Genomic DNA, 26,335 nt, shown 5'->3' on the forward strand with positions numbered 1-26,335 from the left:
CCCGCCGCACGCATGCGCACCGGCGCCCCTGCAGCAAGCCCCGCCCCCCGGCGCCGCTGGAGCCGCTGGGCGGCGGGAGAGCGCGCGCGCGCGGCGCGGCTCGGAGCGGCACGTGACATGGAGGAGGCGGGGACGGGAAGGGAAAGGTCAGCGGCGACGCCGGCGGCGGGGGGAGCGGAAGGTCAGGGCGGCGCGGAGCGGAAGTGGGAGCCGGAGCCTCGTCCGCCATTGTGGGGAAGCGGAGCCCAGAGCAAGGGGGGGGAAGCGGCGCTGCGTCCGGCCGGCCGGCTCCTTCCAGCGGGAACCCGATCGGCGGCGGCGGCGGCGGCGGCGGCAGCAGCGAACCCAGGCGGCAGCGGCGACAATCAGGCGGCGGCGGCGGGGAGGAGGCGGCGGAGGCGAGCGAGCGGCCCCGGCGTGCGGAATCACTCGAGGCCCAGGCGGAGCGGAGCGAGGGGATCGCGGCTCCCCGTGAAGAATGTCAGCCACCAGCGTCGACCAGGTACCGCCCGCGGGGCGGGGGGGCGGCCGCCCGCTCTCTCCTCTTCCCGGCCCCGTCGTTACCCGCGGCGGGGGAGGGCGGCGGCAGGGCGGCCACCTGCACCTTCCCTCGCCGCCGGGGCGGCGCGGTTCGCGGCCTCCTCCTTCCCTCCTTCCTTTCTTCCCTCCCTGCTTCCCTCCCCGCCGCCATGGGGAGCGGCTGTCCGTCGCCGCCGGGATGGCGGGCCTCTCTCCCGGCCGGCCGCCCCTATTTATAACCGCTGAGCCGCGCCGGGGCCGCTCCGCCTCCCCGCGCTCCCGCCCGCAGCGCCCGCCGCTGCCGCTCAGCCCCGAGCGCCGCCGGCCCGGCCCCCGCCCGCGGCCCCCTTTGTGTGTGCCCTGCTCGGGAGCCGGCCCTTCCCGGCCAGGCCCCCGGCTCCCGGTTCTTCGCCCCGGCAGCGCCCTAGGGCCGGGCTCCCCGCGGCGCCCGGCGCCCGCTCCTCTCCTTGCGCGCCCCAAACTCCGCCAGGCTCCCGTTACCGCATCCTTCCTCGCCCTGCCTTGCGCTCTCCTCGCCCACCTTTCTCCCTTCGCGCCTCTGACTACTTCTTTTCCCTCGGCCTTCGCTTCTTCCACTCGTTCTCAGTTTTTCTCTTTGCGCTGTGCAACACTTTTTTAAACTTGGTCCTTCACGGAGCTTAGAATTTGCTATTTTTTTAACCTTTGCTAGGCCTCGGCTGGTGTTTCTTTCTGGCTGGAAGCTGTTCTGTCTTGATCTCTGCTTCGTCCGTGGGTTTCTGCCACTCCCCAAAAGTTTTAGCCCTGCAGTCCCTTGCCTCCTTTTATTTTCTCTCTGTGCCTTTAGTGTTCTGTCTCTTTTGTCTCTGTGCATGCTCTCCAGTTTCCTTTAAGCATTTATTTCTAGCTCAGTGATCTCTTAGCTTTTCATTGTTCCTTTCATGAAGGCTGCCTCTTCCCAACTTTTTCTAGTTCTGTCTCTTGTTGGCCTTTGCATGCCTTTGTGTCTGGATTAGATTCATCCCAAAAGATGAGGTGGTTGGGGTTTTTCAGGTTACAGAGATTTTTCCCGTTTGGGGAGAGGACAGTGTCTAACCAGTGCACCTCTAACAGTTTTATGGTAACTGTTGAGACAAATGCACATGAAAGTGACTTGGAGGTGGTTACCTCCTAAAGTTTCAAACCTCTGAATACTGAGTTCTTCAGGACTAAAAATTGTTAAGAGACTGATGGAGCCTGGAGAACCACTCCTGCTTAGTTGAAAGTAATGTGAGAAGGTGAATTAGATTTTCATGGACTAGCATTTGTTTTTTGAAGTTAGTTTATCTTGCTGTAGCGGAATTAAGGGTACTGTAACTTGTAATGTTACATTGATTCTTAGTGCATGACAGATTAACAGTGTTTTGTAATGACTAATCCCAAAAAAAAAATCCTCCTTAAGGAATTATTTCCTTGTGTGAAAGCTTTGTACAGACTGTATATAATTTTCTCAGTATAATTGCCTAGGTGAGGAATGCACAACTTGAAGTTCAGCATATGATAGAACTCTGTATTCCTTTGTATATCTAAAAAGCAAGGCATTGTATGTTATTCTCTGATAAGTACCTGTCAGTCAATTTAAAAGATGACATATCATAATGAAATTTGGGTATTGGCAGTAATCTTAAGGTACTGACCTTTTTTGTTAACTCTGTTATTTTTGTTTATTGCAAATGTTTTTTCAGGCCCCGGGGCAATTAAAATTGCAGCCTTTCTGCACCATTTAATCTTCATATGCTGATAAATCCTAGATGATTTCAATAATTTCAGTAAAATTCTATCAGGTTTTGGTTTTGTAGTATTTTATAATGTTATTTTAAGTAATGTCACAACATTTTTATACTAGCATGGTTTGGTAATATTTTCAAGTGATATTTTAGTTGGAAAGGGCAGAATTGGCAAATAAATGGAATTACAGTGAAGTTTATATTAGAGGATTCTAACTGAACTTGTTTTGCTTCCCCCCCTTCCCCCCCACTTTCCTATATACAGAGACCTAAAGGACAGGGAAATAAAGGTAAGTTAACCTTGTATTTATATATAAATCTGTAATATTGCTTTTATGGAGGATAATGTCTGATAGTCGTAGCAAGAGGTTGTAGCTATAGAATGTCTTTTATTTCAGGGCAGGATGACAGTAAATTGTGTGCCAAAATGTTACCTCCCAGCACTTTTACTGTGGCACAGCAGTACGTCAGTTTACAATGTGTTATTTTGCAAAAGATTAATGTCAGAAGTCAGGCAGTTAAATAGTCATTTCCTTTTAGCTGCCTTTGTGATATGCTTGTATAATCTCTTCTCAACAGTACACCTTGGGCCTTTCTGTGTAGTGAGTAGAATCATCAGGAAGAATCTTCTGAACAGCTTCCTTAGTTTGCTAGACAGCAACCATGTGACTAGTTACTCATATCTATGAGCAGAAAACATCACCTTCCTTATTCTCTGAATTTTTGTAGTCTTGCTTCATTTTAGCACCAGTAACTGATTTTTTGTCTGTGTTTGTAACAAGCCTTCTGCTTTTCTGCTTTTTAATGTTCTGTCCAAGTCTTAGTTTTTAAATACCATACTCAGTGGGTTTTCTTTCCCACAGAAGGAAAAAACTACTAACTACTTAATATTCTTCTCTCTGAAATTCTTGGCAAGTCAGTTGTAAACAGCATTTCAGATTATATCTTGCAGTATTTTGTCTGGAATTTATTTTCTCACTAATATTCTTTTTGGAATTTCTTACTGCCTAAACAGTCCACTTTGTACCTATTTAATTCTTAGTTGCTCAGCAAACTGAGCTATAGAGTAGCATGCACACAGCTACCTCTGTGTGTTTATATGCTTGTTATACTTAGGCAGATAAGAAACTTTTTTTTTGAGCTTGGGTACTCTTTGCCCCTCTTAGTTCATTATCTGAACTAATTTAATTGGTCTCTGTGAGCTGTCATTTAATGTTATCCACAGCATACTTATTCTATTATTCTGTCTACGTGCAGATTATCTGCTTCTTGTTACATGTATTGCTTGTGGGGTGGCACGTGGTTCCCAGATCTCATTGAGTTTGGCTGTTCTTTTTAATTTCTCTGCATTCAGAGAAAAAGGAACACGTTTATCTCCTCCTTAGTTTGGTCGTTCTTGAATACTTGTTCTCTCATATTCTTTTTTTTTTTTTGACCAAAGTGCACTAATTAACTACTTCATGTTTTTGAAATAGTTTGTGGTTATAACCTTCCAGGTTGCCCTTAAATGAGAAGAAAAGTCAGACTCGTTGTAGCAAATAGTTTGTGGCTTCACAATCTTTGAATTATCACTTCTCAGTTTTAGAGAGGTTAATTAGATGCATCTGTTAGAGAATCACACAGGTAGTTTTTGAACTGTACTCTATATATGTGACTTGGACTGGAAGTATTAAGCATTTCTGTTTGGGTGCTATGTTACAGTGTGTGAAAATGCACTAGTCAGCTTTACTTTGGCTTATTTATGTTAGCATATTTTTGTGTTCTATAATTTGTCACTGCTGTGGAATGTTTGAATCAAAACACATCTCTGCTTGCTATGTAAGGAAGAGATTTTTGCATTTCTGAACTTGGATTTTTTTATGGACTGCATCCTTTTAAATAATGAATGCTTATGATATATTCTCTTGATGAGAGTATGACCTGAGTGAAAACTATAGTGAAACAGAACACTTAATCTCTGTTCTGTTAAATTATTCGGTGTAATGTCTGCTTAGTGAAACTAAGTTATGACTTAGCATTAGATTAAAGGCCTAGAAGATTGTGCTAACGTCTTCACTGTAGCACAAATTGTTGGCTTTGGGCTAGAGGCTTTTTCAAGTGGTTGAATTTAGTCAGTGTCAGCAGTCCTTACTGACCACATGTTAGCAGCCAGTAGTCTTTCAGTTGTTGTGATAGGTTTCAGCTTAGAGGAGCTCTGAGGGAAGATGTGATACTGAGTTAACAGACCAGTCTGAGGGTGGTTCTGTGCATAGGAGAAGGGTAGTAATGTTAGGGAGGATGGCAGAAGCTGTCCACGTCTGGTAGAGCATATGAGAGAATGATAAAAGGGGTGTATACATATTTCATATTAAAATGAAAAATATTAGACCTGAAAATTATATTGGTCGGTAGCTGATTTTTTTTGTCTAGTAAAGTGCCTTGGATGCTTTGTTCTAATTGCTCATAAACTGGTGTGCTGTGCTGTTTCCTTCAACCACAATTTGTGGGACTGAAGTTCCAGTATGTAGAGCAGTACTATCTATCTGTTGTGTCAGATATTTGTGTTGGTATTTCAGAGGCTTGAATGATTATATCTTCCTGTCATGAAACTTTACTTATTCTAGTTGTCAACTACTGTACAGTTGATGTAAAATATCAGAACTGGCATCCATCAAATTATGACTTACAGGGGTGTGAAGAAAAAAGGCACTCCTGGGACTCCTTATTGGTTTTCCCCCCTTTTGTTTATTATGCCAGTGTATCACATCTGTCATAGGAAGGTGCTGACTTTTTTTTACACTTGTGTGTATAACAATTTTTTGTTTCATAGGAGGCTTAAACGTAATTATTAGGTTTAAAACAAGAATGAAATATTTCATGTTTCTTTCAGTGTTTATGCTTCATGTTAAGGTGTGATGGCTTCTAATGAAAAAGTTATTGTACCTTTGGGTATTATTTTTTGTGTGTGGCTATTCCAAGGATAGTAGCAGTTAAAAAAATATCAGCTTTAAATCCCTCTATTTGATGAGTTGCTTCTTCCCAATATCTAATTACACTGTATGTTTTCACAGTGTTTGCAGAAACATACAGTATTTTTAGCATCATATTGATAGAGATATTTTTAGTATCTGTAGATTAGTTTCAATTAGTATTCTTCATCACTGCCCTGTTCAGTTGGAACACTTAACATGAGATTTTGGGAATGAGGCATTCATTTGCTCTTGTTAAATGTCTGTGTGGGCTACATTCTTCACTATTAACACATTATGTGAAGTTAGAATGAAAAGCTTAAGAAACATGCTCCCAGTGATGCTATTTCACTAGGAAATGTATATATTCACCAGAAGAAGCGTCTCTGTAGAAATATTGTGTCACTGACTTAATATCTCAGTACAGAATGAATAAGAAAGAAAATACATTGACAGGAATATTTTATGTTAGTTATTATGTCAACCCAAAAAGAATTCTGTCTTCAGTGACCTTTAGATACCTGTGGAGCAATAAACACAGCAGATGCACGTTTTATGAAGATTAGCTGTCAGTATGAGGAGATTAATTTTGATGGGATACTAGTCTTGATATACATCTGTTTATTCCTTTACTTGTGGTTGCATGCTTTTAAGAAACTTGTATGCTGCTGCCCATGTTTTTCATTATGATAAAATTGTGTTTGAGAGTTGTGCTGTCTGTTCTATTTGGTTAAGTCTAGGCAGTGAACATGACATAGACAAAATGTTTTGAGGCTTCATCCTGTGTGTAACCGGGCCAAATATAAAGAGGAATTCCAATATAAAGAGCTTATTATGTTACCATTGTGTGTAAATTCAGGATGATACATGACCTGAACTGAAACTCTATTTATGGGGTAAAAGAACCCCAGCACCTAATATTTAATTTAAATGTGATGTTTGATTAGGAATATTGTTCTATCCAGTTGTAAACTGCATTGTGCTCAGCATTGCTGCTCATATTTGACTGTTGCTAGCATAGAAATGCAGTGTACCAGTTTGTAATAACTGAAGTGTCTGGTGTTCCTTTAAAACTTCAAGAAGATATTCAAGACACAGGTTGCTTTCTTCCCAGATAATTGCTTTGAAGAAGCCTTCTGTTTTAAATTATGAATTTTTACCTTTTTTTTACTGCTCTCTGAAGTTAATAAAATTTTCCAGGATTTTGACTATTCCTTGTGATTATATCTATTACTTTGTCATTTCTTTCAGCTAGTTTCATTCATTGAAGGCAGTTTTGTTTTAGGGATGTTGAAGTCAATGTGAAAAAAAAATCAAGCACCACTTGGCTTACAATGTGAATTTTGGGTGGCAATGCCCCTACCCCCAATGAAGCAAGAAAAACTTCCTGACTCTTAAACACTAATTTCAGCAAAGTTGAATATTTAATTACATGGCTGTATATGCTTTTCAGAAGCTTTTGCTAAAAGAGGGAAGCCATAAAATTGGCTCCTAACTCAGTTTAAGTTTCAGAAAATTGGCTGTTTTCTTGTAACTTCTGTGGTCATGGTTTTTCAGTGCACCTTACTGATCATCCTGAGACTTCCTTTTTCGCCCCACTGAACATATTTGCCAAAAAAATAAAAGTTGCATTTGGATAACCAGTAAATTTATTTTTAAGAACAGACCTTCATCTTCAGGTTGTGTAATTGAAAGTGCTGGTTTAAGTCCCTGTTCTGCTTTGCACCCTGGGAAACAGTGGAACTTAGCAGAAGTTTGTGCAGTGTGGCTTTGTTTCAATAGTAGCCTGGGGGATGGTAGAGAGACACTTCAAGTAATTTGGGCAGCTGGAGAATCCCAGGTAGGTGTAATGCCTTAGATGAAATGAAAGGTAATAGGGGAGACCAAGAAGAGCAGGTAGGAAGAGATTCCAGCATATAGTGCCATATGTGTTGGGAAAGGCCTGTAATCACCTTTTGGGACTTAAGCTTTTATTTCTGTCTTGCTTTGTCACCTCAGAGCTTCAGAGATGTCACTAATGCAGTACAGTTATGTAGGAAATACAGGATTGAATAGCTGAGTAGTGGTGTCCTTCATGGTTGTCTTGGTGGGTAACTGCCTTTCCTCCTGACAGGAGAAAGCTGTATGTTGCAACTTTCCCTGAACCTATTGAATATGTCTATAGATGGGGTTGGTCTGCACATTTGCACTTGGTCTGGTACTTCCAGAAATGCTGGATTTACTGCCTGTGCAAATAAGGTGTGCCTGCAGTTCTTGATCCACATGTCTGTGATCCCAGGAAAGAGTAGTCAGGAGTAGACTGTTCTAGCTGCCATCTTTGCAGACCTCTCCTGAGATCTGATCCTCATGATCAGTAGAATGAGCTATTTTGTGTAAATTGGAATGGTGCTTAACAATAATATGTATTTCAATGTACAGATGATTAAGAAACGTTACCTAGATGGAAAGTGCAGCATAGGTTTTCCAGAGACTATTCTAATACAGATTTATTTTTAGTTTCAGTACAAAACGGTTCGATTCATCAAAAGGATGCAGTAAATGATGATGATTTTGAGCCATATCTAAGTAGTCAGACAAATCAGGTAAGTGAACATTGGTTAGTACCTTGAAGTAAACTTTGACATTCAGCTGACTTCCAGACTTAATTTTTGGATATTTTTTACCATTACTGACTTGCTGACTATGAATATACACAGAGATATAATTTTATGTCATACTTTGTCTCATCATATGGTATCTTAAGCAGATGAAGTGTTCTTAAGAATTCTGGAAAAGCTTCAGTTAAAAAGCATGCTTTCATGTCCCTGTCTCTTGTGCTTCTGCTTTAGCTTCTGAAAGATGGAGTTACAAGAAACTTGAGCTAAAAACCAAACCCTTACATTTAAAACAAAATCATCATTTTGGATGCAGTCCAAAACAACAGTTTTATTGGCTCTGAGAATATATTAAATGCTTGGACATGGTTTCCTTTATAAGTGGTAGAAGTAGCTCACAGCTGATGCCATAATAGATGGAAGCTTAGTATCACTACAGCTTGGTACAGCTCTTCTGCCAAGACACTAATGGCTTGACTTCCAGAGCTGTGAATTGCCTCTGTAGTTGAAAGCTGATATGAGTTATGTTAAGTTTGTAAACTGGAGTGATCTTGAGAGAGAGAGAGCAAATTATTAGAAGACTAAGAATTTTTGCTTGCCTTCTCTTTATTTTTCCAATAATACAGCATTAAGGAAGCATCAGCTAGATGATATGTGGATTTTTTTTCTAGAAAAAAACAGCAGAAATCATGTGGGGGTAGTCCTTCAAATGTCTCAAGAGATAAATTGTGTGATTTTCCAGGAGTCTATCTGGAGTAGTACTGATTTAATGCCCATTCTCCATAGCATGGATGTGTTACCTCTTTTTTGTTGCTACTCCTGAAACAAACAGGCATCCTTGCATCCATTTCACTCTACTAGTCTGTTGGAGTATCCAATTAGAAGTTAGAAATATGACAAAATCTAAGAATACAACAACTTTAAATCATAGTTGCATCTATTTTTCTTTAGTTATAAAGACACAGTTATGTACCTTTATAACTAAAGAAAAAACTACTTGTTTTAGAGTAGCTTGGTATTTTCTTGATGCTGTTGGCATGGAGGCATTTTAAACCTAGCTTAGGTGCTAAACATGAGGATAATGTTCCAGAGCAAAAGGGGGCTTTAATGCTTTGAGAAGGTCTCATGAAGAAGTGGCCATATCTGACAGATAGCTCATTTATCTTTTATGTTGTGAGGAGTGGTGAAAGTTACAAATACATTCATATAACCCTTAACAATGTTTTGGATTGTGTTACAGGTTTTTTTCCCCTGAGCATAATTGTCACTATTACTGATTTTTTAAAAATTTATTTTCTTGCAGAGTAACAGCTATCCACCAATGTCAGACCCATACATGCCTAGCTATTATGCTCCATCCATTGGATTTCCATACTCTTTAGGTGAAGCAGCATGGTCAACTGCAGGTGACCCTCCAATGCCATATTTGACAACTTATGGACAGATGAGCAATGGTGAACACCATTACATACCTGATGGTGTATTTAGTCAACCTGGGGCATTAGGAAATACCCCTCCATTTCTTGGGCAGCATGGATTTAATTTTTTTCCTGGGAATGCAGACTTCTCTACATGGGGGACAAGTGGATCTCAGGGACAATCAACGCAAAGCTCTGCTTACAGCAGCAGCTATGGCTATCCACCTAGTTCTCTTGGGAGAGCCATAGCAGATGGACAGGCTGGATTTGGCAGTGATACTCTGAGCAAGGTGCCTGGGATTAGCAGCATTGAGCAAGGCATGACTGGACTGAAAATTGGTGGAGATATGACGGCTGCTGTAACAAAAACCGTAGGTTCAGCTCTGAGCAGTACAGGTATGACAAGCATTGCAGCTAACAGCGTGCCCCCAGTTAGCAGTTCAGCACCTAAACCAACCTCATGGGCTGCAATTGCAAGGAAACCTGCTAAACCTCAGCCGAAACTCAAGCCTAAAGGTAACGTGGGCATTGGGGGCCCTGCTGTACCGCCGCCACCTATAAAACACAACATGAATATTGGAACTTGGGATGACAAAGGGTCAGTGGTAAAAGCTCCCCCAGCTCAACCAGTACTGCCTCCTCAGACTATAATCCAGCAGCCTCAGCCATTAATTCAACCACCACCACTGGTGCAAAGCCAACTGCCTCAACAGCAGCCTCAGCCACAGCAACCACAACAGCAACAAGGACCTCAGCAGCAGGCCCAGCCTCACCAGTTGCAGCAGCAGCAGCTGCAAAACCGCTGGGTAGCTCCTCGTAATAGGGGTGTGGGCTTCAGCCAGAACAATGGAGCTGGTAGCGAGAACTTTGGTTTAGGTGTTGTGTCCGTCAGCTCCTCACCTTCTGGTGTGGAAGTGCACCCAGTGCTGGAGAAACTAAAGGCCATAAACAACTACAATCCCAAAGACTTCGATTGGAATCTGAAGAACGGACGTGTGTTTATAATCAAAAGTTATTCAGAGGACGATATTCATCGCTCCATTAAGTACTCTATCTGGTGCAGTACTGAGCACGGGAATAAGCGCTTGGATGCTGCTTACCGGTCCCTGAATGGCAAAGGCCCGCTCTATTTACTCTTCAGTGTGAATGGCAGTGGACACTTCTGCGGAGTGGCTGAGATGAAGTCTGTTGTGGACTACAATGCATATGCTGGTGTCTGGTCTCAGGATAAGTGGAAGGGGAAGTTTGATGTCAAATGGATCTTTGTCAAAGACGTTCCCAATAACCAACTGCGACATATTCGCTTGGAAAACAATGACAACAAACCAGTTACCAATTCGAGGGACACTCAAGAGGTACCCCTAGAAAAAGCCAAGCAAGTGCTTAAAATAATTGCTACTTTCAAGCATACCACCTCAATCTTTGATGACTTTGCACATTACGAGAAGCGTCAAGAGGAGGAGGAAGCCATGCGTAGGGTAAGAAATCAGTGTCATTACAGTAGCTCCTTTTTTTCTGTTTTCAGAAACCTTGTTTTTCATTCATCTGGAATTTCTGTCTGCAAGTGTTAAATCAGAAAGTGGTACTTCTTGCTCAAAGTCTCTACTTGATATAACTGGCTCTTAATGAAAAAATTTAAGTTCCTGTTACTTGTTTATTAGTTAGGTCATCTGTTTAATCACAAGATGAAGGTATGCCTGAATAAGCAGACATCTGACAGGTTCTACTTCTTCAACGCAAATGAGAACTGAATTGAGTCCATTTTCCATAACTGAAGTCTTCTTGCTTAGATTTTTACAGTTTCTGAATGTCACAAAAAGGAACAGAAATTAGAGAAGAAGCGTACTTTATTTCACATAACATTTCAATTCAAATTCTGCTTTAATGAAATGTTAACAGCATGGTTAGTGTGAAGAGCAGGTTTTCTCCTTGATTCAACTTATCTTTTGTGGAACTGTGAAAAACAGAAGTGATAAAGTGATGAAATAATTTTTTGACCTTTCTGATAGTGCATTTCCTAAAAAAAATGTTCATTTCTGCAAGGAAGAGTAAATGTGATAACCCTGTAGAGAAACTTTTAGTTTTGGAGACATTTCCTGAAATGCTCATTAGACAAGGGAAAAGAATTTAATTCAAGTAGTTTTGTAGTACTTGGGTACTTTGTCTTGTGTACCCTCCCTAATCATAACACTTGTGCTCACCATTCGCCATAATATTTACGTTTCCTATATTTACTTGCTTTCCAGACTTGCCAGTAACTGTAAATATATGATTTGTCTCATGGTTAGAAACATTTCAGGATCTGTTTTTACCAATCAGATGATATGCAAGTATTCAAAAATGAGAGTTGCCATCAGTATGATTTTTTGCTAATGTTCTCTGTTCATCATGTCATACCACTTGCTGGAATAAAAACCCCCAAAAGTTTAGGGTTTATGCTAACTAAGGGCCTTGAGAATTTGTTCACTTGAAGCTGACACCTAAAGAAGCTGTGAAGCAGGTGAAATGTTTACTTCTCTTAGGTTTCTAGTACTGTGGTGGTTTCAGCCCTGTTGTACGTTCCCAATCCTTCAAGGTGTGTGTTGCATCTCCTGTAGAACTGTGTCAGGCATACTCCAAACCAATTTTGTAGTTCTATTGCATGACTCTGCAGTAAATTGTTATGTTGAAAGTTTTCTCTTGTTAGGAGGCTAGATGAGTATCCCAGTTGGGTATGTGATGCCTTTTGGATTATTTTTTCCTAGAAAGAAAATGGATTATGCCCCAAATGAGTATCATTAACTTTCATGGTATCTCAGTGATGGAGTGATGGACTACTTTTTTAACTAATATTCAATGTAAGGGAAGGACTTCGACTTTTTCAGGCTTTGGTACAACTTCATCAAGTGCAGAACCACCAGCCAGTAAAGGGAGGTGATTGTCCCACTCTACCCTGTGCTAGTGAAGCTTCACCTCGAGTCCTGTGTGCAGTTTTCAGTGCCACAATATAAGATGTAAAGCTATTAGAGAGCATCCAGAAGGGCCACAAAGATAGTGAAGAGTCTGGTCTTCTCCATGTGGGAAGAACTTGTGGACACTTGGTTTGTTCAGCCTGGAGGAGACTGAGGGGGAGACCTTATTGTGGTCTCATGAGTGGAGAGGCAGGCGCTGATTCTGTCGCTCCTGTGGCCAGTGACAGGTTGTGAGGGAATGGCCTGAAGCTGTATCAGGGAAGATGTGGATCAGATAGAGGGAAAGGAGGGTGGTTGGGCACTGGAACAGGCTGCCCAGGGATGTGGTCACAGCTCCAGGGCTGACAGAGTTCAAGAAGTGTTTGGTCAATACTCTCAGGTAGAAGGTGCAACTCTCGGACACAGAACCAGGAGTTGGACTTTGGTGATCCTCATGGGCCCTTTCCAGATGTTCTGATTCTGTGATTTCTTGTAATTTTGTAATGTTTCAGGAGGTCTGAGATTATAATGCATAATGGATCTCTGTAGCCTTCACACTTCAGTATTTTGTAAATTTTCAGAATTTTGGGATATTTCATAAATAACTGGTTTGCTTCAAAAATCTCCTTTGTTGAAAAAAAAAGCTTCACAAACAAGTCATAATTCAGGCATGCCCTAGCAACTCAGGAAAATTGTTTTATTTTTGTGGATTTGTTCCCTCAGTAGTAGGTAAAAGCCGCAAAATGTAATGAAGAGGAGGAATGTAGATTAGTGGAAATGTTTCTATGTGTGCCAAACTTAAAATTCAAAGTACTGAGTTCAGGATTTAGTAGGTCTTGAACTACATAATTGTGATGATGGATATTTGACTAATAAACGAACGTTGCTATTTGAATAATATCTTCAGAGAAAGATACAGTATCCATATGGCTCAAATATTGCCCTCTTTGTTTCTTTGTAAATAGTTAACTTTCCCAACACTATTGAGAGAAAACATGCTTGTCAAGATACTTGCAGTAGTGGCCATTGGCTCTTTTAAGGCATTGTACAAATTGGTTTTCTAACTAATTATCAAAAATTGCTTTGGAGCTGTGTAGGTTAGTCATGAGGTTTTCTCTTTGTAGATGGATTTGAGGTGTGCTTTCAGCAAATTAATATAGACTTAAAATACAGGAAGTTCAAATTAAACTAATGGCATCTACTGAGAGTTTAACTTTAGCATTCTCTTGTGATTGAATGTTGATTTTAAATCTGTGGTTTTTCTTTTATCACACAGTGTACAAGTAATCTGTCTTTAAGTTGTAAACATGCAGTTGTTAACTCTTATGATTTAAGTCTGTAAATGCACCAATTAGTATTGTAAGCTCTGGTTTGTGGTTAATTGAATAGCTCTTTATTACCTAGTGCCAGCTAAGCTTTCATGGAGCTGTATTTAAATATGTGCACTTTCTACTGCCTGTAGAACTGTGTAAATTAAGTTCCTGTTCATTTTCTTTGGGAGCTGTGGCAATCACTTTGTTTCCAGTGTTTTGGTCATGAAAAATATGCTTATAGCTGTTAATAAAATATTAAATGTATCAGGCTGCAGTAGTCCCCTCCATGTTCCTTGAAATTCAGTTAATATTTTGTTGTTGCATAGGTGGTTACAAACTTTCATACAGCCAGCAATCTAAATATTGCAAACAGCAAATAATTTAGGGATTTAATTTGCTTTATAACTGTTTATCATTACAGCTAATTTATCTTAAAATAATTGGTTGTAAAAGTTTAATCTTAACAACTCAGGGGGATCAATAATTCATTTCCAATATGGCCTAGCAGTATGTTTTATTAAAATATGGCAGTATACTTCTGAAAATACAATGAATAGTCTGTGATAAACATGAAACATAGCAACTTTGCCATTTGATAAAGGTAACTTGAAAATGACAAAGAATAGTCTCTTTAAGCATAAATACTAGAGCTGTAGTGTTTGATGTAACCCTGGTGTGGGTGAGGCATCTACAGCAGGGCTTGTGCAGTAATCATTCTTTTTCTTTTCCAGTTCAGGCTCCAGACTCTTGTTTTAAACATACAAGTGCTGTGATCTTTACCAAAGGATCAGAGAAATGAGTGATGCTTTTCATGAGTTCTGTCAGACATACACTGAAATGATCTGGAATTCTATTTGTCCTTAGTTAACTGCTGCTTTGTGGTGTAAATGTGCAACTTGTATTGCATATTATTTAAAAAGATGTTTGATTGTCTTCCACCAGAAAGCTGTAATATCTAAATGAATGAAACAGAAATCTGAAAATATGCCTTTTAAGATGACTTAATTACATTTTAGAAAATCAAAGGTATTGAAAATAAAGAAAAACATCTGTAGTACTAGCTTTGCATCTGATCTTCACTAAGTATATGGGTGAAAATAAAATGCGGCTCTGATTAAAAATGCAGTTGTTGGCAGATTATGACTTCCTTGCCCACAGATGGTGGTTTATTACCTGTTGTCCTAGGACTTCTTTTGGTGCTTTTTGATGGAGAATTCTACTTTTGTAGCATACAGTGGGAAAAAAGGTCATGGTTTCATGTAATTGTAGAGTGCTTTAGATGGTTTTCTTAGTGTGATAGTCCACAAAAATAATTGATTTTTATACATGAGGTAAGATGGAAGTACTTAGTATATATTTGTGTTTATCTAATTTGCATTTGGAAATTTTTTTACTTTTCAGGAAGCCTTTAAATGGCAGATAAATAAGCATTTAAAATTTTTGCTTTCTTCTGTTATATTACTTATCTTGTAATGGGAATGCTGACATCGTTAGAACTTCTTGACTCTCAAAATGAGTGATTTTTATTTTTCCCCCCTTCATTCTGATATCAATGTAACTTCTGTTTCTCTGGTAATTATGTCATTATCAGGCTGCAGTGTTAAGCAGTGTAACTCCTTTCCTTTCTAGGACATTGCTGACATTGTGATTGATTTGATATTTCTTAAAAATATCTTGAAGGGAGAAATCATCCATTAAGAGTGAACTGTAGCTGCTTCATCCTCCTCTTAACTCCCAGACATCAATTACTATAATATAATGTCAAAAACGGATATAGATTCATTGACAGATTTTCAGTTAAGCAAAACAGGTGATTGACAAAAATTTTTAATGCAGTTAAAATATATTTGTAGCAAACAACTTCTAAAAGTTTGTGTATTTATATTTAGAAGAGGTTTATGTAATAAACATGAAACTATCTAAAAGAGGGTTATGTAATTAATATCTTCTGAGAAACATGTTCATTTCCTGTATGCTTTTGATGAAGTTTCAAGGGGACATTATTTTTCAATTTCCCTGAACTTCCTATTTATCAAGAGTGTCATCATGATAATTGGAAGTAAGAAAGCACAAACAGGAAACACTTTTTTTCCCTCCCTTGCTGGTTGTGTGATGAATATGTACCCCTGGTCATGGGAGAAGATTATTTGGAGCTAGAATAATTTTGAGCATACTGCTCCAGAATTTCCTTTCCATGATGATGTGCTTATTTGCCGTGTCTTTATTTGCTTTTGCATCTTTAGTCTTTTGGAACAACTTAAAAATTACCCTCACGTTTTATGTTACAGTCACAGGGATTTCAAGTGTGCCCGTTTTCTGTGCATTTGGTAGAGTCAATTGTTTCTGTTCCAAGGTATAGTTTAGAATTCTTTAGAGTATGGGGATAGATGTTTGTGGTCTCTTACAGAGTGACCATGTAAGAGTTTGAGCAGTGATGTTGCCTGTGTTTCTCTGGTGATGATGCAAGAGGGAAAGTGCAATATTGGACTGTTGAATAAGAGATGGAAGGTAATTAAACTCACAGGCACAGTCTTAGTTCATAGCAACACTTGTACAGATCTTGTCCTGTGTTTCTTTGTTTGTTTGAAATCCCTACCTGGAAATCAAGCCTACAAAGTCCTTTTTACAGAGTTCAACTTCTACTCCGGGAGTGGAAAGACCAATTTCTCCTGTAAAATAGGGACCCCTATTGGAAAAGCTAGGAATATCAACCAAATGGTTTACTTCAAAGCCTTAGAGAACAGTCACTTTTTGGAATCTAATACTCTGTCTGCTTAAATATCAAGGCAGCTAGCTACGACAAGACTTCAAACTTGAATTGAGCTGGATCTGTGACAGTTGTACCTTTTCTAAGTGCTATGTCTTCTAAGTTGTGTTTTTTAAAGCAAATGAGAAATTCTAAATCTCTTGTTCCAGAGCAGAAGCAGAACCTTAAGTATACACAGATAACTGTAAAAGTTCATAAGGCAGCCTTCTGCTTCTTGCTACATCTCCTCAGATTTCAGTGCTCTATTAAAACAAATTGTCTAGAACAGTGATGCTTTTCCTGCAGTTTGCAGGGAAGAAATATGCCTGTGTATTGCAAGAAAGTCCCAGCCCATCTGACTCTTCACAGCCTTGCTTCATTGATTCATACTGCAGATGGGCTAGCTAGCAGTAACTCAGTGGAGATTTCCTGGAAGTGGTTTGCTGGAAAAAACAGGACTTTAAAACATACAGATCTTGCATGTCCATTGAAGCTATTCCTGTAGATTCGGTTGAATTAGGATTATTTGTTTTATATCAGAACCAATTTGCTTAAAACTTCATATTCATCTACCTGAAATGAAGCATTACAAAACTTAGTAGATGATAGGTTTCTCAAGCCTGGTTCTTTGTGAGTTTTTCAGAGGTTTGGCAGTGTAGTTAATATTGATGAGTAATTATTGTTTTGTTCTGTACCATACAGATTATAGTCAGTTGTTAAAAGTAAATGTAAACTTCCACGTTCACTGCATTTTCATATAAATAGGAAACCAAGATAAAGTAAGTTCATTTTTCCTCATGGTAGGTTGGAGTTTGAGTTACACCTGTTCAAAGAGTATGAGTGGTGAGGCTTAAAGAAAAACTGCCTGAGAAATTCTCCCTCAGTGTATTTTGTTAGCCCTGCAGTGAATGTTATTTCCCTTCCAAGGCTACCATAAATTCCTTAGCAGAGCAATTAAGTAATGTGTTCTTGTTGCCCTTGGGCATCTGAGAACAACTAACCCAGGTGTCAGTCATCTTTCTGCTTCTTTTGCTGGGACAGAGGTCATCACCAAATGCAATTTCTATAGATTTGCTTAGAAGCTATCTCTTGTCAGTCTTCAAAAGCCAATGTTGTACTCTGAGCATTGTTAACAAATAATAGTGAGGATCTGGAGGCTTTTTTTTTTAAATCATCTTGCTGAAATGGCTGTCTTGTAGATAATTAAAGTCTGATATTTCAGTGTATAATGATGTACGGTGCTGAAGCAAAGCACCTGCTACTTGTATTTAGAATTAGCTGATCTGTCACTGAAGGTATCTGCCTGGGAAGACAAGACTGGAAGGGCTTTTCTGGCTCATGGAGTTCAAGCTTGGTTTCTGCAGGGCCTTTCATTGTTGTGTTATCATACTGTGTCTTTAAGTAGTTGGGTTTCTTTCTTCACCTCTGACTTTTGTACTGTGTGGAATTTCAGATGGGGATTAACTTCTTACTGCCTTTATAATTTTCATAATAAAATCATATGGTCTGTTCATGTTCTACTAACAGTGTGTGAGTTTGATCAAATTTAAATTTATTTATATTTTTACAGTACTTTTTCACATTTTTTTCCTATAATAGGAAAATATGGTTACAAGTATGTTTCAGTGACTAAGTAAAATGCCATCAAAACTAGTAGGAACAATAAATAAATTGGAAGTCTAGGTCTTCTGGCTTTTGCAGAGTTTCATAACATTTATGTACTTGAGAACCTTTATATACTATCTATACTTCAACTGATCTGCAGCAACAGGGTCTCAGATGAGTATTAGTTTGCAAAGTATACTGGGAAAAGAAGCTCCTCTGAAGTTGTAAAAGCATATTTGCCTTTGTACATTAACTTTGATTTTTAATTTGTGCCTTGTGGTTTTCACGTTGGGTCAAGGAATAGAAGAAAATTAGTATTTAGGGAGGGAATGGCATCTGCACAAGAAAAATTTCTAGGATCATTTAAGATTTCTAGAGACCCTTCTCATCTACTCCTTCCCTCCCTTCTTCCCAGAAGTGCTTCTCAGAGAAATTGATTTAAATATATTTAACTGTTCTGAGGTTGTTTCTGTGTTGAGGAGATGTGCCCTCTCAATTGGGAGTTCAAGAGTGAGAAGTTAAAAATGACCAGTATTTTACACAACTTTAAAGCTTCAGTAATCTAGTTTATATTAACAGCCAGTGATATAAACAGACTAAACAATTTCTGGAATTTTTCACTTTTCCAGTAATCTGTTTTTCATTGTGGTTCTCAAGCTTTAAGGTCAATGCTTATGCTGTCCTAGCTTTAATGGTACACTGGAGGGAAATAAATTGCAGATTATGGCTGCTGCCATTAGTAAATGAGATTTCATGAGCTTTGCTGTGGCTTCTTTTCACCACCTCTCCAGCTGCCTGCTCTGCCTCTGCCAGGTGTTTGTGCCCACGCAGCACAGTTGGCAGAGCAGATGAGTTCCTGTGCCTCACTTCACAGAATGCAGTCTGACATGTTAGCTTACATTGCAGATGAGCAGGGCTTCTAAGTTGAAGATTAAATCACAGTTTGCAGTAAAGCAGCTTCTGAAGCTGTTGTTAGAACGCTCCCTCATGGGAGAGGGGCAGAGTAGACAGCTCCAGGCATGAACACTTTCAACATTGCAGTAAGAGGCAGAGGTTTGGCAAAATTCTAGTTTGTTTGGAGGTGTTTTTTTTTGTTTGTTTGTTTGTTTTTTTTACAATTCTAGCTGATAGTGCTGGAGGGTGTGTGGGAGCTCTGCAATTGGCCTGTGTAAATTTGCAACCCTGGATAGCTTCCAAATGGACGCCTTAAAATGCTTGCACTTGCAACTACTGCAAAAATCAGCCAAAGTCATTCTTTCAGATCTGCCTTTCCTGACCTTGAGCTTCAGTTTGTGGGACCTTGGGAAAAAAATACAGCCAAAGACTGGAGTAGCTTCTTTTTCTTGTTAGGCCACATTTGCATTTACATGTAGACTACTTAAAATGAGGCTTTTTCATTTGCCTTCTTTGTAGCAAAGAAATCCCAAAGTCAGGGTTGTGTGCATCTCAGTAGCTTCTTTCAAATCAGATCAGGAAATGTTTTTGTTGCTTTGAATTTTGAAATTTTGTTAGCACAGAGATTTCATTATATCTGAGGATAAATTACATTGCAGCTACTTCTCAGCATGGGATCATTCAATTAATGCTCTGAATTCAGACAACTAAAATTTGGAAGTAAGTCAGCTTAGCAGCTCAGACCAGGCTAATTTCATAGCTTTGTTTGTACTAGATTGATGCACATTTTTTAAGGCTGAAGCAGTTTTTAGATTCACCTTTACTTGGCTTGTGCAGGAAGTTATTTGCATCTGTGAAATGTGCTGGCCATATGGTCTGCAGCTGAAAGTACCTTTAACCAGCCAATATGTTCCCATATCATCCCGATTTGAATGGTACTTAATTTCCATGTCCTGTTCATAAACTCCCCCTGCAGCTGGGTAGTCTGACCATGGTGAGTTGACCTTTGGCAGGGAACTTAAATACACAGGAGAAAGTTTTCATCCAAGAGCATTGCAAGAGATGTGATAAAAGTTTTGCTTATCTGAATATAAGAAATGAAATTAATTGGGCAAAAGAGAAGTGGTTACACGGAAACTTCTACTCTGGTACTGGAAGCCTTCTGGAGGTAAATTCTTCTCAACAAACTCAAACACCAAAACGCCCAAAACCCCCAGGAAAACTGCTTTTTGAGATAGGAAAAGACAGTGGTCCAGGAGTGTGGTTGTAGTTGGGGAGGGGTTTGGTTTTGAGTGGAATAGCACTGCCTGTGGTTTGAGTAAATCAGGTCTTCTTTCTCTCTGTTTTGCAGTACAGAGTGCCAAATGTCACCAATACCAACCAGTATTTGAAGAATGTGCTATGCACTTGCATTGATAAATAATGCTTGTATGTCTGCTTGAAGTATTTAAATATAAATGTAGTAATATGTAATTTTGAGACTACAGGAAAGATGTGCTGATGTTTTGAAGCCTTTTTTTCCTCTCTAGAATTCAAAGCAGATGTAAAATTTGCAGCACTTCCTTTATTTCATCAGGTGGAAGAGGGTATTCAGGGTATCATTCCTTTTCTACTTTGAATTTTTATGAACTTAAATGTGTTTTGAATTGAGAGCTTCACAAAGCATAGTGTTGGTCAGTTTATAGTACAGCAGTTTGAAATGCAGGGAGTCTTTCTAGACAGCCTGACTCAGTGCTTGTGTGTGTAATACTTGCAAATGAACAGGAAGTGATGATTTTAGTTGTATACAGGCTGTGTTTAAAATTGTTATATAGTTTAACATTGCAGTTTCATAGACTCCTACAAGAGTGTTTTTCAGCACTTTGTGTAGTTGTTGCAGTTGAAGTCTGCTAATATTAGAGGAATAATCTGAGATGTGCCTGAGCAGGTTATTTTTGCATGCCTTACATGCATAGTGAGGCATGAGGCCAGTCATCCTCTGTTTTCAGCCAAGAGTGCATTGTTAAGATATCAGATTGTATTAATGACTGATACTATCAACCTTAAAAAGCAGTATCTCACTATGAAAATATTAGTCATGTATTTTTGAGCTAGGAAAAATAGTTTTCTAGCAGAGTAGTGTAAGTATTGCTTTCACTTTAAATATACTGAAATTCTACTCTGGCTAATGTCTAGTCTTAGACTCACAGCTGCTGGGACCATGAGCTGCTCATTGTGACCAAGACTGGGCTTTATTCTTTTGGTTTCACCTTGAAGCAACTTGGAGATCTGTCTTGGAAAGGACTAGATCACCAGTAATAACCAGTATAAATGTTATGTTACATACCTCCTTCTTTCAGTAAACTGCCTTTTGGAAGAATCTATGTGGGGTCATATGCTCATTTTCAATTTTCTTAAATAGTTTCTAGCATAATAAAATTTCAATGTGGTTTTGAAATAGATGTTCAAATGCCTCCTGGGTTATTTTGTTTCCCTGCTGTTATTGTTCCATTTATAGTATACAGTAATAATAAAAATATGGAGAGGTACTTTATACTTTTTATTATCTTTTAATGTGGATGGGAACCTACCTCTCTTCCATGCAGGTATTTGTATATTTCTTTAATGTGCTCAGTGGTACAAATAAAAAAAGGTATTATGGAAAATGCTATTGAAAGATAAGGTTTCAGTTTTTTACACTGACCAGTGTCTTTTTGCAGGCTAGAAGATGTATTTTGCGGGCAACAATATATCATTTGTTGATCAGTTTTTTTTTTTTTTCCTGGAGGTGGTCATTATGCCAAAGTATATGTTTATCTTGAACTAAGTAGAGAAAATGGAGAATGATGATAAAGCACAGTGTCATTTATTCTGTTAAACCTGTACTACAGAATGTGAATTTGTTAGTCCCTGATAGTTACAGTGCCATTGCTGTTTTAGCCCTAAATGCCAAATGTGGCGTCTCATAGTGCTGTGAGTTAATATGGTCCTCACTGTGGCTCAGCCTCACATTGAAATGAGGTTTCTTTGTAGCCATTCCTATTTCACTGACTTCTCATTTTGTTACTAAAAGTAAATTCTAAAAAAGGTATGCATGACCTTCTTAAAAAATATATTTTTTCCTTGCCACTTGAGCATTTGTGTGGAGGATGAGGTGTTGGGCCAACTAATTACTTTACCTTTTGATGTTAAGCACTTTTTATTATATGGGGCTTTGATGGAGATACCTGGGAATACCATGTTTTTCAGGCATATAATGGATAGAGAGTAGAGCATTTTTTGACAAGCTAAGCAGAAGATTCGGGGTACATCTTGCTTTGTGTGTAGGTCCCTTGGTCTCCTTGCTCAGTTCACTTTGTGCAATATATTTCACTGTAAGTGAATTAAAACTGACATAAGTCCTTTCTTGATAGCAGTTTTTTGGAACGTTTGCCTTTTAGTTTGGTGTACACTTCTGTGTTTCTCTTTAAGAAGTTGACTTGAATGGTATAATTTAATATTCCTGGAAATAATTGAAGCACTTTCCTTGAAAATATGTTGCCTGATTTAGCTAAATTGCAAGCAATGAAAATGCTGTAATGAAAGAAAAGCAGATAATGTTGATCTGTGTGTATTAACATGATTGTCCTTTCTTGTTTTTGTTTTTTTTTCAGGAGAGAAATAGAAACAAACAATAACTATATGGAGATGTCCTGCTAGAATACAACACTAATGATGTAGACTCTGGAAATGCCTAATATGTCTAAGAAGACGTTATTAAAGCTTTTTTCTGCTTAAGGTGACATCTTTGAACACTTTAACACGAAATTGACTCTTCTTGTAATGGTTCTCATCAGTGCATCTGCCCTTATACTCTCTCACCAAACACACTTGAGAACTGTACCTTCGTCAAGCACTTTCTGTCCTGAAGCTTTTACCAGTATCTGCTGTCTTTTGTATTTATGCATCCTAGCTAAGGCACAGGAGACCGAACGAATGCAAGGATTCATTAACTCTTTGAATTTGTTAAATACTAACATTTAACCATTAGAAGTGGTTCAATGATGTGAGATTCACATTGCTTCAACTTAATTTTTTCTTTGTTGTAGTTTTTTTAATTGTCAGTTTTTAGCTATTCAACAGATTAAAAGCAAATCATGCCATATTTAGTCCTGGAGTAAAACTCAAGTCTAAATGTTCATGTGAAAATTATTGTAGTAATCTTTTAATATGGCAAAGCAACTTTAAGCTGCAGTTTAGCCAAATGAATCGTAACATGAAATTATAATAGAATGACATTTCCCTTGTTTCAAACTGTTTGGTGTAAGAGAATATTAATATGCAGCTTGGTGGACACCACCAGTTAATGCACATTTCTTTATTTTTTTTCTGTAACATGTATACTGAAAAAAGTGCATTTGTCTGAGGAACTGTTTGTTTGCTACCACTCAATGAATCTCAGTTTTGAGTAAATGTACCTCAGTCTAAATCAGACTTTTTATGACCTTTATAACTACATTTAAAATAATCTTTAATTCCTATTTCTGGGTGTTTGCAAGCCTGACAGATTGCTATCATGAAAGTGAAAATTTACTCCTCTAGGTGATTCACTAGCTAAATAAACATAATTCTTGTTTAGCAAGCATATACTGTTTCTCAAATTTTTTTGTTTCATTGTGCCAACATTGAGGTGTTTTTCCCCCTGTTTGGAAATATTTTGAGAAGAATACTTTGGTCCATGGAGTTGACATGTTGCTAACCGTGTTAAGATGATTTTTGTTAGAAACATGCAACAAGAAGTTCTAGAATACATATTAAATGGGCCAATTCTATACTAATTTTTAACCTCTAAAGATTGTATCTTCTGTTTCAATTCATATAGCAACACGTTCTGTCTGCTGGAAGAGAATATTGAAAAACTGTTAAGAGGGTGTATTGACTGTACAAATTACTGAACAACCTGTACCAAACTCCAGGGATAGCTTTCCCTTTTTAGAGCAGCGATGTTGAAGTCAGATATCTTATAGCTTAAAATAGCAGTAGCACATATTATTTGAACATGCTTCATGTCTTACTGTCCAACACAGATGTTTATATTGTGTTTCAAGTCCTTCATTTACAGATTTTGGCAGTCAAAGTTCTGGAGCTTAAATAGCAAAGGTTTGTCTTTAATACAGCTGATTTCGCTGACTGTTGCTTTCTCTCTTCTTAAGCCCTTTGCACTCATACAATTATGCAAATGCAAGAAGTTCAGTGCACACTTCTTGCTCGTTATTTTAAATGTTGTTAGTGACTGCAGGGTAGCAGATACAAATCTTAATTCTTACTGCCAGTTATCTGGAAGCTCAAAAGGGAGGCCACTCCTGTATTTTGGAGTAAAGAAGCAATGTCACTTAAATGATAGATGAGTCATAAATAGCAAGTGGGATAAGGGAGGGATAAGCAAAGTGCATATTGTAAGAGGAGACTAGGAGACAAAGGTTTCAAGCCCAATCCCTACGAAATTTGGCTTCAGCCCAAAAATTACTGCTTCCATGTGTATCTGTTCCTTGCTAACAGGTTTTATAGCTGTTTGTTTCCCTCTGTGGACTGATTTATTCCAGCTGTCATTGATCAGCCGAAGTGGCAAAGGTCAATGTAGTGAGTCCAAAGGATGTAGTTCGTCTGTGATCCCCCAAGGTGTCAGCATGTTTCTGGTGCTTTGTTACAAAACTACCTTATGAAAATTCCCAGAAGTTCCCAGTTACCAGAAAGCTAATGTTGGAGTCAAGCATTCAGGAACTGATTGCATGTGCAACCCTAGTTTGCTTTCACTGCAGTATTCATATTTTTGCAGGCTTTGTTAATATTTTCTGCCTTACCCCATGCCTTTTTTATTCTAATAGCATGAGCGCTGCTCTTATATTGAATCAGGTTCAGCATCAAGTGGGTTCATCACTTTGTTGCAGGCTTTGAAAGCTGGGAAGATGAGACAGGATTGTGAGAGAAGGAGGTGATCACATTTAGAGAGCTGTGACAGTTCTTACACTGTTCCAGGATTGTTAGCAAATCTACAAATAGAAGAGTTTGATTGCTGATGGTGTTAGTCATGTTGCGACCGATTTGCTGACTGCTGAGAGTTTAGTATGTGCAGCTGAAATTGAAAGGAATTTTATGTGCATATAAAGTACTGTAAAAATAGTATATAACATTGTAAAATCAGCTGTGGAGTGCTGTATTAGTTAATGGACATGTGAAGCTTCTAATCTTCAGCTTCCTTATGCACAAGTTCTTTTCCTTCAGAAAGAAAAGGAATGGTGCTTATTATCTCAAATAAATGTAGAAATGCCTTTTTTTGGTCTGATTTTTCAATATGGTGAAGGTGTTACAATGGTTGCTTTCTAACTTGCTAATGGAGGAATCAGTGGAGGCCCTTTTCTGTTCCTGATGCCTCCTCCTTTGTGCCAGCCTTTGTTTTCCTGTGATCCAAACTGAGCCAGTTCAAACCATTTTCTGCTGCTTTAATGGTTGGCCAGCTCTCTGTGATGCTAGATGTTTAGAAGAGAGGTGGTGGGAGGGTGAGGAAGAGATTTGTTCTTTCAGAAGCAGGTACCTGCTGTTGGATAGACTTAGCTGCACTACAACTACACACCTTGGGTTGGTGAGCCAGAGATGCAGCAGAATATTTAAAAGTGGCAAAGGCTCCCCAGGGGCAAACAAACCAATTCTGTTTCCAGTGTAAGATTTTGGTAGTGTACAAGTGAGATATGATGTTGTCACACATTTAGTGATACAAGGAGGACAGAGGAAATGCTGAGTATTCTCCATTTTGATTACTTCTTACTACTACAGTCTGAGGAGGCCTAAGAATTGTCATAGAAAGTTGCTGTGGAAAAGCTTGTCCTACCGACACAAGTGGGGCAAACTAAGATTGTGTTTTGCTCACCTTTGGGCATCTTTGACTTTGTAACATCAATTGATAGTTGAAAGGAATAATTTCTGTCAGTTGAAAGTGCGCATTGCTTGCTTAAGGAAGACCCAAGCACTACTTTATTTTGAGCGGCTTGGATTGAGAAAAAGTCAACATTCACACCTAGACAAATTTCACTTCTTCAGGTATTTTGTCATTCTGTGCTTAATTTATGAATTACTTACTTACTTCTTCCATATTCTCTTTCTCTATTTTTTTTTTTTTGGCTACTCCAGCAGTTTCAATGTCCACTGTCTGCAAAATTTAGATGCAAAAGCCTCTTGCCAAAATTATTCTTATTCCAGACAAATCTATGGCACCAAACAAAAGATAATGTTGAGGTCAAGTGCAAACAATGTAATATTTAGGAGGAAGCAGCCTAAATATTTTTCATTTAGTTTAGTCCAAGTTATATTTGGAAGTTGCTTTCTATTCCATAGGAGGATTTGCACACTTGAAGTGTATTCACAGAATGGGTCACGTTGGAAGGGACCACAGTGGGGTCATCTGGTCCAACCTCCCTGTGTAAGCAGGGCCATTCTAGAAAATTCCTAATGAAATCAGTGCACTTTTCCTAGCTGAACCTGAGTTGAAGCAACAGTGTTTTGAATTCTGGAAGTCACAGTTACCTTAATTTTTCAAAATTACTAGTGACTTTCACCAGAAGGATTTTTACATACTTGACCTGCTTCTAGTGCAGTGAAAATCCAGTGGAG

The 26,335-nt window shown here is 39.0% G+C and overlaps 1 protein-coding gene across 1 annotated transcript; it reads left to right on the top strand.

The window, feature by feature from the left end:
- Positions 1–381: 381 nt before the first annotated feature.
- On the top strand, positions 382–25,002 carry YTHDF3 (YTH N6-methyladenosine RNA binding protein F3). Its single transcript, XM_063169428.1, has 5 exons — positions 382–502; positions 2,530–2,554; positions 7,709–7,794; positions 9,110–10,702; positions 22,345–25,002. The coding sequence occupies exons 1-5, from the start codon at positions 479–481 to the stop codon at positions 22,366–22,368; spliced, it is 1,752 nt and encodes a 583-aa protein (XP_063025498.1). The 5' UTR covers positions 382–478; the 3' UTR covers positions 22,369–25,002.
- The last annotated feature ends 1,333 nt before the right edge of the window (positions 25,003–26,335 follow it).

This window comes from Melospiza melodia, chromosome 1 (assembly GCF_035770615.1).
Source record: "Melospiza melodia melodia isolate bMelMel2 chromosome 1, bMelMel2.pri, whole genome shotgun sequence".
NCBI classification, from domain to species: Eukaryota; Metazoa; Chordata; class Aves; order Passeriformes; family Passerellidae; genus Melospiza; species Melospiza melodia.

Excerpts from the sequence above, each read along its gene's own strand:
- YTHDF3 (XM_063169428.1), top strand. The coding sequence starts at position 479 with ATGTCAGCCACCAGCGTCGACCAG. Across the intron at positions 503-2,529 it reads CAGCCACCAGCGTCGACCAG|AGACCTAAAGGACAGGGAAA; the intron begins GTACCGCCCGCG and ends TCCTATATACAG. Across the intron at positions 7,795-9,109 it reads TAAGTAGTCAGACAAATCAG|AGTAACAGCTATCCACCAAT; the intron begins GTAAGTGAACAT and ends ATTTTCTTGCAG.